Below are 16904 nucleotides of genomic sequence, written 5' to 3' on the forward strand. Positions count from 1 at the left end.
AATAGCCTAGTTCAACAGATAAGCTCTTCCTTCTTCCTTTTAAGTCTTTCAGTCTCCAACATGCTTAGCACACAGAGAGCCTCTGCCAGGACGAATTAAGGCTTTAGTATTTGGCAGGACTGAACACACCTTTAGATTAGTCATCTAAGATTGCCCATTGTATCCTTTGAACCTATACCCTCCTTTGTTTCAGAGTCTCTGGCAGGGCTAAACTGGCCCCAAAAACCTTTCCTCTAATTTATCTCTTACCTGGTGTTGAGGCTCAAAGCTGGACACAGAAGCAGTAAGCAAATAGCTTGAATGAATTTCATAGCTGTCTGACACTCCCGTTCCTTTTCCCTTCTCAGATGCTTTTTGCCTTTCCCCCTTGTCTCTCTCCCCGCTCTCTAGCTCTCCCACTGGCTGCCTGGGTTTTTTAGCGCACTCTCACACACACACACCCAGACACACAAGCAGCGAGGCAGACAGATGCAACACAGTGGCTCGGCGAGAGGGAGGATCTCTGGCTTTAAATAACACAGGGACACGGACCGACTCGCTAATGGAAAGGAGCGGGTGGGGTTGAAATCAAGAGAGGGAGATGTGGGAGTGATGTGATGTCAGCACCCATGCAGCTTCAGCTATTGGTGAGAGGCATTCCTGCCGCTGTTTTGTCCCTTTAACGATACACCTCTCCATTCATTTCATCCTGCCTCTTTACTACCTGCAGTAGCATGTGTGGAAATCACACATAATACATTCATGGTGGGGATACAGCAAAACATTTTGCAGAAAGAGCGATCAGCACAGGTCAAAGAAGGAGACACTCAGTTCTGTCACAGCTAGACACATTTCAATTAAATAAAGACACTAAAAGATTTGAAGTGTAATTCGTAATGAAGTTTTATCTTCAGTTACCTTCAGTATGGAAAATATCCCCAACTAAAAGAAAAATCATAAACTCTGATGCCCGTGCTTTCCAGATAATCACGTGTCCAGTAATATCATGCATTTTTAATTGAACTGGCTGAACTGAAATTTAAAAAATGAAAATTGTCATCTAAGAAAACTAATTAGAAACTAATAAAACACTATTGTAAAAAGAAGAGACGATGCTATCTGTATCGGCAGAACTTGGCTCCAACTGTGGCAGATGGCGCCACCAGTCAACTCCTCAGCTGAAATCACTGACTTTAAGGAGAAACAACTGCTCAAAAATTAACCAGCCATTTTATATGGTCAGTTCTATCAGTTTAGATTAATTTAACATTTAGTTTCACTAAGTTTCACTGATTTTTTCACAAGGGGGAGAGTGGGGTGGGATGATATGGCTGATTAACCGGATATTGGCGTTTTCCAAACTATGATTATTATTATAATAGCCTTTGAAAATTGACCAAAAATCCACTATTGGTCAACCCCTATCCAGGAGATACATAACCAGTTAAATTTAGTCCGTAGCAGGGGCACAAACTGTGCACAAAATCCATATCTTATTTGGAAATGCGATTGTAACATTGGGCGATGTGGGCAGTGCTCTTAAACATTATATGTACTTTAAACTGCAGTATGTGTAATATAATGCGAAATAGTAAAACTTATGGAAATTACACCTAGAAGCTATTTGTAGATTAGATGACCAGCTTGGAAATATCTTTCTCGTCCAGTTCAGTAAATTAAATACTTGATGAATCAAGAAAGTTGATCACACTGATCCAGAAATTACCCTGAAAACATTGCACACTTCTCAGTCATTGTCAACATTGCCGACTATGGCCCTAATACATCCATAAATTACTACACAAGTATACATAATATGGCAAAATGTCTTATGTTAGCTGAATTTACATCATCTCACAGTATGTGTAGTCAAAAATGGGAATAAAACCCATTTACTGTTGGAACAGAATGATAGCATAATTTAGACGTACAGGTCTCATTCTTTAATCGGCCAATCGCCTGGACACCAGTAGGAAAACATGTGTAGTAATGAAACCATCATCTCACCCTCGGCCTTACTTGCCCCGCAGATCTCTTTGAAATTTGAGGTTAACCTTATAAAAGAACAGCTCAAGAACAAAATGTTGAGAACAGAGAGGATGTTCCAAGTGAGACTCCGAGCCATGTAATACAGGCAGAATATTAAGTAGTCCATACAGAAAGGTGGAGGTCACACACCATAGGCATGATAAATGATTCCCATTACAGTTGTAATAGAGTTTGGAGTCAACTGTATCCCAGTCGTAGCCCATTTTCCATACTGAAAGATTTCCACCCATTTATGTGGCATAATTAGACGTTCATGCATGGAAAACCCATGGTGACCAGCTGTAATGAGTCTGCTAGACCTCAGCTTGAATCGGTTACCGCAGAGAGCGTCCTCTCCGGACCCGCGTAATCTGTCTCAATCATGTATCACATCAGCTAGAAACTTGTAGTCCCAGTGCTGCAAGCCAACCTGTTGAGCATCTTATCATAATGAAGAATAATTACCATAGAATGAGCATGAATTATTGATATTATACAAGATTACATTTGGTTAAATCCCCATAACTGAGCCTGCATGTCACATCAGTTGATTTGTATATTTTGTTTACAAATGCTACATAGGAATTTTGATCATGTCTAATTGGGATGTTTTGATTCAGTCAGAGCCGAGCATAATTTAATTGTTTTTATGAATTCTGCATGGACTAAAACACGCTTCTGTAAGCTTGTTCTTTGTTTATATAGCTAAACTTACTCACAGTGGCATTATGACTTTTTGTTGTATGTTTTCAGTCCTTAAAGCAGTTTTGCAAACAGAAAAGGTTCCATTGGTCTGAAGCAGTTGTGCACTAGAGACATTAATTACTTTAAATTTCCAAAACACAAAAAATCACCACAGATGTTAAGGGATTCCAACTGCTTTTTGACAATTTGAACCACTTAAAATCACACAGTTGCAGCTGAGTTAGTTGTATTAACTAAAAAATTAAATACTGTGGAGCATCGTGAGGCATCTTAACATTAAAAACACTATGCATATTTTTCTTCTCGCACTTCCTCCAATCATTTAATGCATGAAAGTCAAAAACATCCATGGAGTGATGCAACAAGAATATTATGTAGGAAATTTTCAGTGTTTCTGCTAAGAAGTAAAAGTATAAAGTTTTCAGTTTGTTATTCCCACTGTGATCAATGCAGAAAAAAATGATGAATGTCAGACTTCAGTAGCGAGATAAAACAGTTCACTCAAGCACTGGCCTGCATAAGTCAGAAAGAAGTGACAGTCTCCTAAGTTGCCGATTCTGCGGTTTCGGGAGACTTATTTGAGTGTTAATTGAATAAATGTTAACATAAAGTATTGCAGTATCTGTGTTTGTGTGTGTTTGCTGCTGTGCTTCTATCTTTCTTCGGACCACTTTCAGTTTTAAGCCGGACTCAGACTAAAGCAGGTTGGGTTGGGCTGCATCATCAACTTCACCAATTTTTTACACTTCAAGATTTGAAAATAATGGTCGATCGCACACTACGGGATATTATTAAGACTATTGTGTTCCAAGGAAACAATGCACCAACTCACATGATCTCTCTCATGTGATCCCATGTGATCTCATGGTGACACATGTAAACAAAATGACAACAACTCGCTGTAGTAATGCTTTGCAGTGAAAAAAAAAAAAGTAGAAGATGGTCAAGAGCCAGTCAACACAGCCACCTACACTCTTGGAAGGTCAGGATGGGTTGGGGTGGGGTTGATAGCTTTGTTTGTTTGTTTGTTTTTTAATTATGTTTCATTTATTTTTCATTTATTTTATCAAACAACTTGAAAAGCATCTGGAAAGCTTTGAACTGCAACAGTGTATGGAATGTGCCATATAAATAAATTGCCTTGCCTAATTGTTGTTAGTTTGGGGTTCAGTACAGTAGAATGCCTCACGTCAATAAGGGTTCTCACAAGAATAAAAGTAATAGTTTAATAGTAATGTATAAATATGTGAGTTTTTAAAAGTAAAGGAAAGGCAGGGCTTGTCTACCAGCTGTCAAAATGTGGAAAGCATGGCCAAAGAGTCTTTGAGCCTTTGAGGCCATAAATTCTTTCTCTGAATCCTGCATAAAGGACCGTGAGTGAGTGAAGTTGTTTTTGTTTTCTCTTTAAAGCCTTTATTCATCCATGAAAGGATTCCACGGCACTTTGTAAAGTAGATTCTCCCATTTAGCAGCATCCAACCTCATATTTAAACATTCGAAATTTTTTCACCAGTGGAGCTGACAAATAAAAACAATACTGTTTTCTACTAAGTAACAGCACTGGGGAAAGTGGTGTTATATTCCTTACTAAAGAGCAATTAAAGTGCAACTCTTTACTCCATATTTCCCTATAGTGCAGAAATCTGCTCTTTTTGCCTTCTGGTCATAAGTATCCGTCTTTACCGTCAGGCAACAGCTCCCACAGGCAACATTTCCACGTCTGCAATAACAAATCCAAGGACAGTGATATTAACTGACAGTTGCTTGAGTAAATCAAGATATCCTCATTCTGAGAAAGCTACAATATTGGTCTGTCAGCAACACTGCTGCTTTTACTGATGACTGTTTGCTTTCTGCAAAGATGCTCCTCGTTCCTCTTCTGCGTTTCCTCCACATATTAAACTCTGAAAGATAAGTTAGCAAGTAATGAAATCTATGTTTAAAGAGGGTTTGCACTAGAATAGAGGGGAAAAAAATCCAGCATTCCCATGCATAAATTTCCATTCTCAGCATCTACAGTGCCATTCAACATTTTGTGTGGAAAAGGAAAGAGAAAACAAGAAAGAAAGAAAGGCAGAAAGGAAGAAGTCTGGCAGCAAGGCTGAAGCTTAAGGCAGTTCCCTGTCAGTTGATTCATCCTCTCAGTGCAGGAGTATGGAAATGTGCCTTCACAGAACTGGTGCTGAAATAAGCTCTGAACATCATGTCTGGAATGTTTTATTTTGTCAACATACATCTGAACAAATGAATGGAGATACTGGAATAAACAACCTTAATGTCAATAAACGTAAATCACAACACAGCTGTTGTTGGTCAGTAGTTGGATGGACTCGGTAACCAATAACATGTATTATTGTTTGACATTTAAGTATCTTCAGGAAACCCAATGGTATTCCCCCAGAGACTCCTAGAGATCCGTGACCTCACTTCATGACCGGTTTGTATCTTAAGCATCTTCAGCAAGAAAAGCCAACTCTGAGACCAGGAGCAGTCGAGCAATCTAATTATGTCAACCTATTTGTTTTTTAGCCTTTTTTGAGGAAGCTTGTAAATCATTCATGTTCTGCTTCTGAACAGAACAGGAAATGAATCAGATTAAAGAGGCAGTGGACAAAAAGTGGAGAAGAAATCATTTACTTAACACATGAAGATTATGCACAAGATCACCTTCATTGGTAATCTTAGCATGATATCCATGCTTATTGAGAGTCAGTCTACACGCGTTCCTTTCTCTGGCAATACAGACTTTTCTATTCAAAATAATAAAGAATACATGTGAAAGCCTGTTTTCATATTGAACTTTAAAGCTACTGGACTTAAGATTAAATTGTACTTAAGGCTAAAAGGAGAACGAATCTTTTCACTGAAACCAGTGCAAATTTGATCAATTTCATAAGCCTTTTGACTGTGGGGCATCAATCTAATCACATCAGTGCCAGTAGCTGCAGGACAGCTAAACATAGATCTGACCAAGGGCCTACATGGTAGAACAACCAAAGTCAGTATCAGGACACCCACAATCAGAGGCAAGATGCCAAAACACCCACATTTAAAGCCGACAAGCTGGCAGGACACCCACATGAGGCTGTAGTAAGACGCCAGGACACCCACTTTTAGCAGTGAGACAGCAGCAGGACATCCATGTTTAGTTGTAGAGCAGCTACTGATTTATATGACTGCAATGACATGGTTCAGGAAACCATGCACAATTCAAACCAAGAAGGACAACTCAATCATTGTAGTCTAGCTTTGTTCACTTCAGTGAATTGTAATGTTCCAGTAAGACCCCTGGAGCACAGCCTTGGCCTTAAACCATGGTGACGCTGCCACTGGAGAGGAGCATTTGTGTGGGATTGTGCCTCAGTTTATTGTGATTCTGTGGGGTTAGCCAGTGAGCTACTTACCCAGCATCCTCTGAGTGAAGGCAAAAACTGCTAAACAGCTTTTTCTATAAATTATTCGTCTGTGTGATTGTTATAAGAAGACTATTATTAATTAAGTTAATTATGTATAATCAAGTATAATTAAGTGCTGATTATACTTACATACATTTTAGAGCTTTAGTTGATAATCTTATAAAGAGCAACTCACAGCAGAATAAGCTTAAAGTCCTGCATCAGCAACATTATATGCATCTAATTTTGTGGAGTGGAAGTGTGTGTGTGGCCAAAACTTATTTTGAAAGGGGACGGAATATTTAACCTAAATGTTGAAATGTCTGCACAAGAGTAGGAGGAATGTATACAAGAGCAGGACAAGATAGATCCTAACTTTGTGCTCCTGTTTACATTTACTTATAGAAGCAACATGCAGCATGCTGACCTTCTTGTGAGTCAGATGTGTCCTGGGTGAGACAAGCACAAAACTTGCCAAATTTGCATTTAACTGTCACAGGTCAGCAACACTGATGTGCAGCCATTATGTGGTTGGTCCATTGTCATTGGTCCACTGAAGTATAAAAAACAAACACTTGTACCACATCTCACGACAAACAAACAGCAATAGTCTTTTGCTAGGAGATACTTGATTGGTTCTGTTATTGAATGTGTCATAGCTCCAGGCAAACAATCTATTCATTTGCAGATCTATAAACATATCGATTTCTAGTTTCTGTAACATGTCACCCCCAGGTTTTACTTTCATATAACATATGTCTGTTTCTTTGATTGGCTTTGTACCGTTTGATGTCTATTTCTGGCTCTCACTGTAGGCTCTGGCCTTCACAAGATAACTCCACAGCTATATAAATAAATAAAAATTTATGAAGACCATTGTTCTGAATGTTTCTAATGTCATAAAAACAAATCGCTAATAGCCTATATAAAAAGGCGACAGGAGTGTTAAGGCAGTTGTATTATACATGCAATATTTTGGCATAAGATTTTAAGAAAGTTGTGCAGCATTCTTGGTTACTTATACTTTAAAACTGATTAAAATATGTATTACATCCATCAAAAAACAGAACCTGTTTTGTTTAATCCTGCTATTCCCTGTGGATACTGGCTTTCCAGTTTGCATATTATGACATTATCTTGCCGTTTCAATTTCAAAATGTAAAAAAAACCAGACAGGTGCCAGGAATCTCATCTGTCACGCTATGAAATACAAATTGGAGGTGTTCCCATAGACGGAGAATTGTGAGAGATTGAATTTGTGAATGCATATAATATTGATCTGAGCACCTAGATTGCAATGAAATGAGGTGCCCCTCTTGGTAGAGATATTGTATGAGCCAAAAAGAGAAAATAAAATCACTCAACTTCTCATTCTGTCCGGGCGATTGTTATGGTATTTTGATGCTGCTGTGGCCTCACATGTGGTTGTCCTTAACACATTACTCTAGAGGGGAGGGAACAATGTAGTACTGCTAGAATGCAAACTGAACTGTCTGCGGTGGGAAAAAAATGAACAAAGCTCATAATTCAGAAGCTTCAGTCTGCTTTTGATGGATTTTTACTTCCATCTTCAGGTGGTTCCTTAAATTGCAAGTACCGACTGAGCGCAGCAACAAACAATCAATGCGGAAGGATAAAAAACAAACAATGCGCAAGGATAAAACTACAAGATGCAGTACAGCTACAATCTGGGCAAAACAATAAGGATTTTTTTTTTCATTCATTATGGTATGCATCTTATTTGTACTACGTTTGCTGTTTTTTCCTCAAACTGCTGAACCCTCTCAAACAAATAGTGAGACATCTTTAAGAACTTGCATCGTTGCTTCTGTTACACAGCTGCTGCTTGACCTGGATAAACAAAATGCTGCAGAGACAGCAGTATTAACAACATACTGCTGATGTTAAGTCAGACAGAAACTGGGATGCAGGCTTTAGAGCCCACAGAGAAATCTCTTCTTTTTTGGGGTTTTTTGCTAAATTAAAAGTGAATGGTGCCATTTTTCCTTTAATCTTAAATAATACAAAAATTCATTCCGGTATTCTCAGTCTAACGGATAATTAAAGCACTAAATGATGATTAGGAAAATTCAAATTGTCTCTGTTGCCTAAGAATAATAATGATAATAACTTTATGCCATAAGTAGGAATGATTTGTGTGTAAAATGCCACAGGAAATGTTAACCAAATTAAGAACAGAATAGATTAACTCACACATCTGATAAAAATTATGTGGATGGGAAAGGTAAACTGTGGAATAATATAACACATACTGCATTGCATGTAACATTGCAGCTATTATAGGAGATAGCATTTTAATACAGTTTCCTCTTGTTGTGGATGAGCTGCTGCAAGTCACAATGTGACCTCTGAAGTGGACACTTGCAATGTGTAACTGTATTTTTAAACACAGCAGCAGCACCAAAATCTCAAAGATCACTGTCACAGAAGAAACCCTGATAAGAGGTCTTGTTGGGATTACATTAAAACGGCAAGACTAAATCCAGCCACGTACAGCGAAGAAGAGCAATAGAGAAATAGGGGTCAAAGACTTTAACTGATCAGCTGCTGTCCGGACTACAGGAGGTACAGTCAACACACATGGATGCACAATTAAGAGGAATGAATAACTGCAGGGATAGTTCAGGCTGCGACAGAAACACAGGCCTCCAGTCAGCCAGCCAAAACACAAGCCAGGAGGACGTAAACATGCAGGTTTATCTGTGCATCTCTGAGCCAGCCGCACCGCCTGACAAAATGATAAAGACTGACAAAGTGCAACTGCGCCACTAGCAGGGGAGATAAAGACTCAGCCAACAGGAGCCAACAGTTACAAGCAACAGAACCGCGTTAAAATGCTGCAGTGGCTTGTAATGGTTTTTGTCGGATTCTTTTGTCGATGACGGCACAGTGTGTGTGTGTGTGGGGATGTGTGGACGTGTATTTCTGCAGTTGTGGTTGAAAAAATCTGTTTACACAGTCACACTGTGAGGACCCGCTTTACTTATGAGGACAAAATGCAAACCCCCACAATGTAAATCATTAAATATTAGGGTGAAGTCTTGCTTCACGGTTGGGTTGAGGTCAGGGTAAAGTTAAGGTGGGGGTTAGGATTATATCTGTGGAGATTCTCAGTCATCCAGGTCATATTCACTCAAAGAGTTAAAGCAAGGCGTCTGGACTTGTGAAGATTTGACTTGAACAAGTCCAGACGTCTTGCTTTGACTCTTGCTTTGAGGATTAGGCAAGTAACGTTTAATGTTTTGGTTGGGTGGTGGTTAAGCCTCCAGGAAATAAATACGTTAGTACGTAAGTATAATAAGTATGTGTAATGTCCCCAAAAGTGATGAAAGTGTGTGTGTGACGCCACTGGGACTAATAAGGTCCACTTCCACAACCTAAGCTATGTTTGTAGTCACGTTTTTCTGTGGTTATGGCTGCTAAATGATTAGCAGCTGCTAATGATAGCTAAATAGTAGCACTAATGTGGGGATCTTAATCATCTAAACCTCTCATAACACACATATAGTAAATGAGCTTTTGAGGAGTTTGAGGAGTACAATTTGTAGCTGCGCTTTATAAAATTTTAATGCAACTAGTGTCCTTTTTCAGTACATCCTCACCAGAAAAACAGTTGGATACCATAGGTGGCCTGTGCAAGCAGGTTGTTATAACCCATATTTACGTTAATTCCTCTGTGGCAACCTCATAGTTATTGAGAAAGAAGCAATGGTACTATGATGAGAAACAACACTGCGATAAAAAGCCTACCTTGCATCGACTTGGTTACTAGTTAGCTTGCCACAGTAATTTGTAGCCTAGCTAGCCACCTGGTAGTGACTACAATTTACCCAACTTGTAGCCTTCTAAGCGTACCTGAAATGTAAAAACCTGAAATTTATTGAAATGTGTGAAATTTATCCAGCTAAAATAATCGGCCTTTCTCTGTGTGATATCTAGCTCGGTGGCCTAATGTTACCTCGAGGGCAGCGTGGATGTTGATGTCAGCTTTCTATTCAGTCCGTTATGTATTAGGATGTGTTGAGTGCCATTATCTGTATCTGATGATGCAGGTACAAGCTACTTTGCAGATTAAGGTGTTACATTAAGAATATAAGATAAGCCCATAAAATATGATGAACAAGTACATTAAGTAGTTCGACTCAGTGCCACCTGGACCAGTGACAACACTAAAAAGCTGTGCACAGGTTAATACATCAATATCACTGTGAGAAAAACAGTTTCTTATGAGAACTAGTGATATGGCTTTTGCTGTTGATACACCTTTTTATTTCTTGGAATTTTGAGTGAAAAAAAAACCCAAAAACAAACAAAACTCATTTAAATGTAGCCTACAGTTGAACAAAGTCACATTGATTGAGCCAGTCCTCTGTGTATAATTGTAAGTTCAACACAAAGATAACAAATAATGACTAAAATGACAGCAATGAGGGAACCGGGTTTACCCTAATTAACGACATCAAAGACATATAACATGAGAGCATGGTCGTGTGTGTTCTGGATGCTCTACAACACTGTTACTTGACAGCACACGCTGAGCTGAATGAGTAAGATGAAAAATGCAGCAGCAGCAGGATGTAATCAATCATGTGCATTCAGTTGATCTTATCCCAAATGGACAAAATCTCCTTGCAACTAGCTTCACTCCAAACGCGAACCAAACACACATGGCTAAAGACACATCATCATTCATCAGCATAACATCAACATACACAATGTTGACCACAGAATTTCTCATTATTTTGTAGACCCTAACTTGAGCTACATTCGTAGCGTGGAAAACTAGTTCCTCACCCTGTTCGAGTAGGTGTCATGCCAGAGGGAAGAAACTTGAATTCCCTATTAAGGAGGTGTGGAGGACACTGCAGCATAGCTCTGGCTGTCCTGACAACCTGCCGCTGTGTGGCTGTGACAGGTCCAAGTAAATTTGGGCATGGCCCTCCAGGGTCCCACATAACTAAACTGTTCCGAAGGCAGGAAGGTCCCTACCATCGCTCTCTTGAGCAGTCACAGGCCCATTTGCTGATGTGGGGAGAGAAATACTTAAAGCAAATAGCCCAAAGCAGCTGTCATGTAATTCAGCTGGCGTCAGATACTGATGGTGGCGTGTGAGCTTCAGAACTTCAGTCATGCTTCTTTTACAGCAGTGATGAGGCATTACAAAGGCTTTCTGTTCCACAAAACAGAAAAGAAGTCGTCAGCACTTCTGCCCATTACATCAAAACACTCAACTTTGTTAAATCTCCGTTCAGCTCATGGATCACCAGCCAGCACTTTGCAAATTGTGTGAGCTGCATTTTCTTACAACTGCACAATTCGGTATTTCATTGTCACATGAAAAACAGTTCTCGTTTTCCTTTCTCATACAAGAAAGGAGGAGGATAAAAGGAGGATTTTCTCATGTGGTTAGTCAATAACCTACCTGAATTCGTGGAGCTTTAACCTAAATAAAATATAAATATATACACACACTACATAAAATGCTCAAAATACTACTGCATGTGCACAAGACACAATTTTACCATACATTTTGAATCATCTGTGCACACAAGACAATATAATATTTTAATATACATGACAATAAATTCGGTGAATCCCTAAATTATTTGAATGCGTTGTATCTCACTTATTTCATTCATTGGACTGTACCGTCAGCTGCTTAGACGTGATTCAACTATGATCTAAATAAAGATAAAAATGTAAGCTTGTTTAATTTGTGTTGAAAACCCAACACTAAGACTCTTTTCATCACATTGCCAGTTTCTTATGTCCTCTGTGCCTGAGTTCATGTTTATACTGAAACCGCTACAAACATTTGGTTTCAACATACTATATAATCTCTGCTGGCCTGTCTTTGTCTTCACCAGGGGATAGATCTGTAATAATGTCCTATTCAAACTATAATCACACAGTCAAGGAGACTAATGTGAATCATTAGATCACTGATTACTTTAAACGCTCATCTAATAACCTTTGAATGAAGAGAAATTTTAAAGGGCCACGCTCACCATATGGTTTAAATTCAGTTCCATCCGTATAGAAACTATTGTGCAAACTCAACAGCAGTTTGACAAGCATCAGAAATCTATTCCCAAATTTCAAAATCTAAACCTTGATGGGAAATTTTGGAGCTAAGAGAAGGTCAGTGCAGGGATACATCCCATCACACCGGAGACTATTAATGCTTCTTTGAATGCAAACATTGAAGTTTTAAATACCCATAAGCCATCAATTCTGTGTCATCTATTATAAGAAAGTTAAGGCTTTAAAACACAAAGTTATAACGCAGCTGACCAAATGAAAAGCACCGTTAGCTTGAAAACAAATATGCATTTCTCTGTGTTCCACCTATGCTGGAAATAGTTGTGATAATGTAAGCACACAACTCATCAAAACATAAAACAAAGATCCATTTTAATTCACAACAACATGTCATAACTTTAAGGGTACACTCCTCATACTCGTACTATGCTAACATTAAGGCATATTTGGAGAGCTTTTGATTATGGACTTAGACTGTGCACACACTGTTGGAATCATTTATTTAGTGTATTTGAGTGAATGTTTATATGGAATGTAATCATCTAAAAAATGAACTTGCAGTATCCACACATATAAATACGTAAATACAGTGTCTGTTTTGCCTTCATTTCATGCTTATATTTATTTAAGTGATAACCTTCAAACCTGCTTGTGAATGTTGTTTTTCCAGCTAAGAAATGCTATAAAAAGGCGAAGAAAGCCTTTAAAAAAGACCAACGAATGCAATGTGTGAGTGAGGAATAACATGCCCTCCAATAAAGGGACATTGCTGGACCGAGGCTGGACTTGAATATTGGTCTAAGCACAATGTGTCAAAAATACAATACTGGAGGATGAAATGGTTTATAATACACAAAATCACTACAGGGTCACGTAAAGCAAGGTCACAAGAAATGGTGCATGAATGGCAAGCATGGAGGGTGGACATGGTTCACAGCTTACATAATTACACACACTTTGAACACAATCAGTTCTGTGCTCACTGGCATTCTCTTTCATTTTAGGGACAGGTGTTCTCTTTCTTCTTCATATTCCCTAACTGCAGCAGAAAAAATAAAAAGTCTTCAGCAGATATGTCACGCTCAAGTAGTGCACACTCAGTCTTTTCTTTTCCATGGAGCCAGCACAGTCAGCTTCATGTCAGAGGAAGCTGTCTGTGTTCACCATTATCAGGGTTATTCACTGACTAAAACTGTCTCCGCAGAAAATTTTCATCTGCATGTGATAATATTAGCAGCAATGTGGGCCTTCAGCCCAATGTTGGGCTTCAGGCCAATGGCAAACAGCTGCAAACTGAAAGACTTCACAAAAACAGCAAAAATGCTGGAGGAAACATGCAAAAAAAACAACAACAAACAAAAAGCACGAGAACAGAAGAGAGTAAATTCTGCAATTGTTATTAGTGCTTTGATCCACAGGGTGGTGCTCTTTTATAAATTTTGGCCAGCAAGTGCTTATGAAATCTGTCAACAAATGAACCCTCCACATTTTATGATAATTTAGATTTTATTTAGATTTTATTCTACTTAATTTATATCTTAAAAAGCAGAGGTAGCAACATCCAATAATCTGAATTGCACTGAACAAAGTTGGACTTCTGTCTCTCATTTGATCAAAGGGATGTTTTACGAACATGACTGCTTAGCTTTACCTTGTTGGTCAGTGGATTTTAGTGCCGACTCCAGGAAGATACTGTATACTGGACATACAATGTGACACACGGTGTGTGGCTCAGTGAGTCACAGTCACACTGTAAAGAGAGATAAAGTGGTTAAGACTAATGGAAAAGCTTTTCTTTGATCTTTGGTAATCTACAATACATTCTGACAAAATAAAATCATGTCAGGCAGAGCTCACTGTGTCGTCTGAAAGAAGGTGTCAGCTAATGACAGATTTACTGCCTTGGTCTTTGTGACAGCACTCAACTCTCATCAATACAAATTTGACACTTCTAGGGACAAATTTATCCATCTAAGCACACAAAATAACATGAAACAACCAGTTTTGAGCTTACTCTTGCAGTCCATCCATACTTCAGTGATATCACTGTGGCTCAGTGCTTTCTGTGACTGACTTGAGATACAGTTAATTAAACATTAGCCTCATTACTGCATATCTGGCTGCCAATCATCCAGTGTCTTTTCATCCAGCTGCATCATTGCCATTCTTCACACATTCTTAGTCACCATCTGTCAAAAACTGAATAATTGAGCACCATATCTATGGCTGTTTAACATTTGCTTTATCCAAATACTTTACCCAAGTCCTTCAAGCGCTGTCCTTGTGATTCTTTATCTGTGCTTTGGCACCGCTAATCAAGCACAGCAAAAGATACTGCATTGGACTTGTAAGCAAGTTTAAATTTGTGATTTCCGTACCTTTAGGGCTGGTGTGTGTGGACCCCGTGATGATCATTTCTTTTTCTGGCACTCAACAAGACTATTCACCTACTTTGCAGCTCTGCACTTAAGTGTTAGTAATGTGAGCAATTGTCCTCACACCATTTGCTCACATGCATTTCCCCTGGATTTGCTCTATTTAGCGAGCCAGTGTGTCTCTGTTGTGAAATAGTGACTTTACAGCTCACGTGAACCCCTGTTGACACATTCAGCTGTTGGATTTAGCCTGGAATCACTAAAGCTCCTTTCATGCTGGACAAAAAACCCACTGACACCAGCTAATGTCTGGCTTTTGCTTCCAGAGGGAAAGGTAGACACCAGAAAAAATTTTAAAATGGAGAAAAAAAGAGGAAAACTCATCTACTCTAAGTGGAAAAGGAGTCAGTCAGCTATTTTTAGTGGGTTTAGCTCCTTTAAAACAAACCCTGCACATGCATGTTAATGTTGGTTTAAAAATGGTATAAGTGTACTGTAAAATACCAATTTAAAACTTTTACTGTATGCTGAAAAAGAAATCTGCAAAGGTCTGCAAAGACATCTTCTGTTGTGAGTTGAGTTTGTAATGATCACAGCCTGAGCTGCCTGATTAGCACACAGAGATGGTAAATCAATGTGTGCTTTGCTTTTGTATGCCCTGTTTGTTTTCGACCTTTGTCTTGTAATGTGGCACTTCGATCTCCACTTCCTCCTGTTCACAAGACTCTGAGCCTCAAATGGCCCTTGATGGTCAGGGAAACATCTCGAGTTCAATGATCCACTTTGCTCACCAGCTAGATATTAACATACGGTGGATTCGTCATAGTTTTAATGTAGAAAACAACCACATGATGCTGAGGACGGCTGCGAGAGTGGATCAAATCAATTTTAAGATCAAAACAATGAGCGTAAAGATGCTAAAAATCACATGATAATTCTCTGTGGGTTAATCACTATGAGGAACCACTTTTTTTGGTCTGATCCATTCTTATTAAAATGTTAGTTATAAGACTGAATTGGGTTCAGAAACAGGAAGGTTTTGCTACATTTATGAAACACACCCACCAAATTCAGGGTTATGCCTCAGCCAGACCAAGACAGAACCAGCACTTGTAAGACACCCAAAAGATCAGGAAGATTTGACAGAAGATCTACAGTACAAACAGGCCCCACTTACTGCCTTAGAAACAAACAGCAAGATGGAAGCCAGTGAAGAGAGTCAAGGACATGAGAAAGACTATTTCTCTTGGGTTAAGAACTTCTGCACCAGTATTTTAGACAATTATGTGCACATGAGACAACAAAGACCAGTTAATAGCCAATGAATGAATGTTCTGTATGGGCTAAAGATGTCCTCAGCTGGAGGAAATAAGAACTAACTACTCTGACTACTGAGATAATTTGCTTATCAAAGCTAAGACTGAGTCAGAGATTACCCCAGATCTTTTGGGCGCCTGACAAGGTTTTCGGTGGTGGTAATGATGGAGCTGGGGAGGCCAAATTCAATTACAACTCAAGTGCTCTCATTCAGCTTGAGATACAGTCTTTGATATTTTGAGACATCAGATCCTTCAGTCAATATTAAAGGTAAATAATCCTCATGCAGCCCAGTGTATTTTGGCTATATTTTCTTAGAGATGTTCCTTGCATATTAATCTGTATTTCATTTCTCACGCAAACAAAAATCTGATTTAAAGCGATTTAACTCGTTGTTTTCTGAAGCTCTGTGTATAACTCATGGGCTCACCTCCTCCTCATGGTGATTGAACGTGACATAAACGAGTCAAAATGACTCTGCTGGCCCTTCAGGCTTCCACGTGTAGCGACGAGTGCAAGCAGCAGAAGCCTCTTTACAGCTGACCACTCACGCTCTCTAAAAGAATAGGTTCTTCGTCAGGCTGTGGCAGTTTTTCCTGCAGAAACAGACTTAGCGGGAAGCTCCTGTGTGTATTTTGGGAAAACATTGCAACATGTTAGCAGTTGCCTACGAGAATCTTAATACCAGACAGAGAAGGTCTGAAAACACATACACAACACAGTTTGGTGTTAAATCCTCACTTATCAGGCTTAATATAAAAAATCTACTCTAAAACGCTTTAATGCCAACCAAGCACTCTGTGTCATCTTTTTTAGCCATTACTGCTGCGTAGTGGAGTTAGGTTTTCATACTTCTGTGGATATCTGGATGGACTAAATTATGTTGCACTGACCTATTTGAAGTGACTGCTAACTTCCGTCAACAGTAGGTGTCCCTAATACTAAGAGGAGGCGACAGGGCATGGCTGCAAAAACCCTCCTGCTCCCTGTTGAGCAAAGAAGATATTCCTAACTGTTACAGCCACCACAAGGTAAAAAATTG

General features: G+C 39.1%; 1 protein-coding gene across 1 annotated transcript in view; it reads right to left on the reverse strand.

The window, feature by feature from the left end:
- The window catches only part of luzp2 (leucine zipper protein 2), a 127617-nt gene extending 127154 nt beyond the window's left edge, over positions 1-463 (reverse strand). The window contains exon 1 of the mRNA XM_046394645.1: positions 250-463. Coding sequence (XP_046250601.1) covers positions 250-311 — 62 coding nt within the window. The 5' untranslated portion in view covers positions 312-463. The remainder of the gene's footprint in view (positions 1-249) is intronic.
- Between the last annotated feature and the right edge of the window lie 16441 nt (positions 464-16904).

This window comes from Scatophagus argus, chromosome 1 (genome assembly GCF_020382885.2).
Source record: "Scatophagus argus isolate fScaArg1 chromosome 1, fScaArg1.pri, whole genome shotgun sequence".
Taxonomy (NCBI): Eukaryota; Metazoa; Chordata; class Actinopteri; family Scatophagidae; genus Scatophagus; species Scatophagus argus.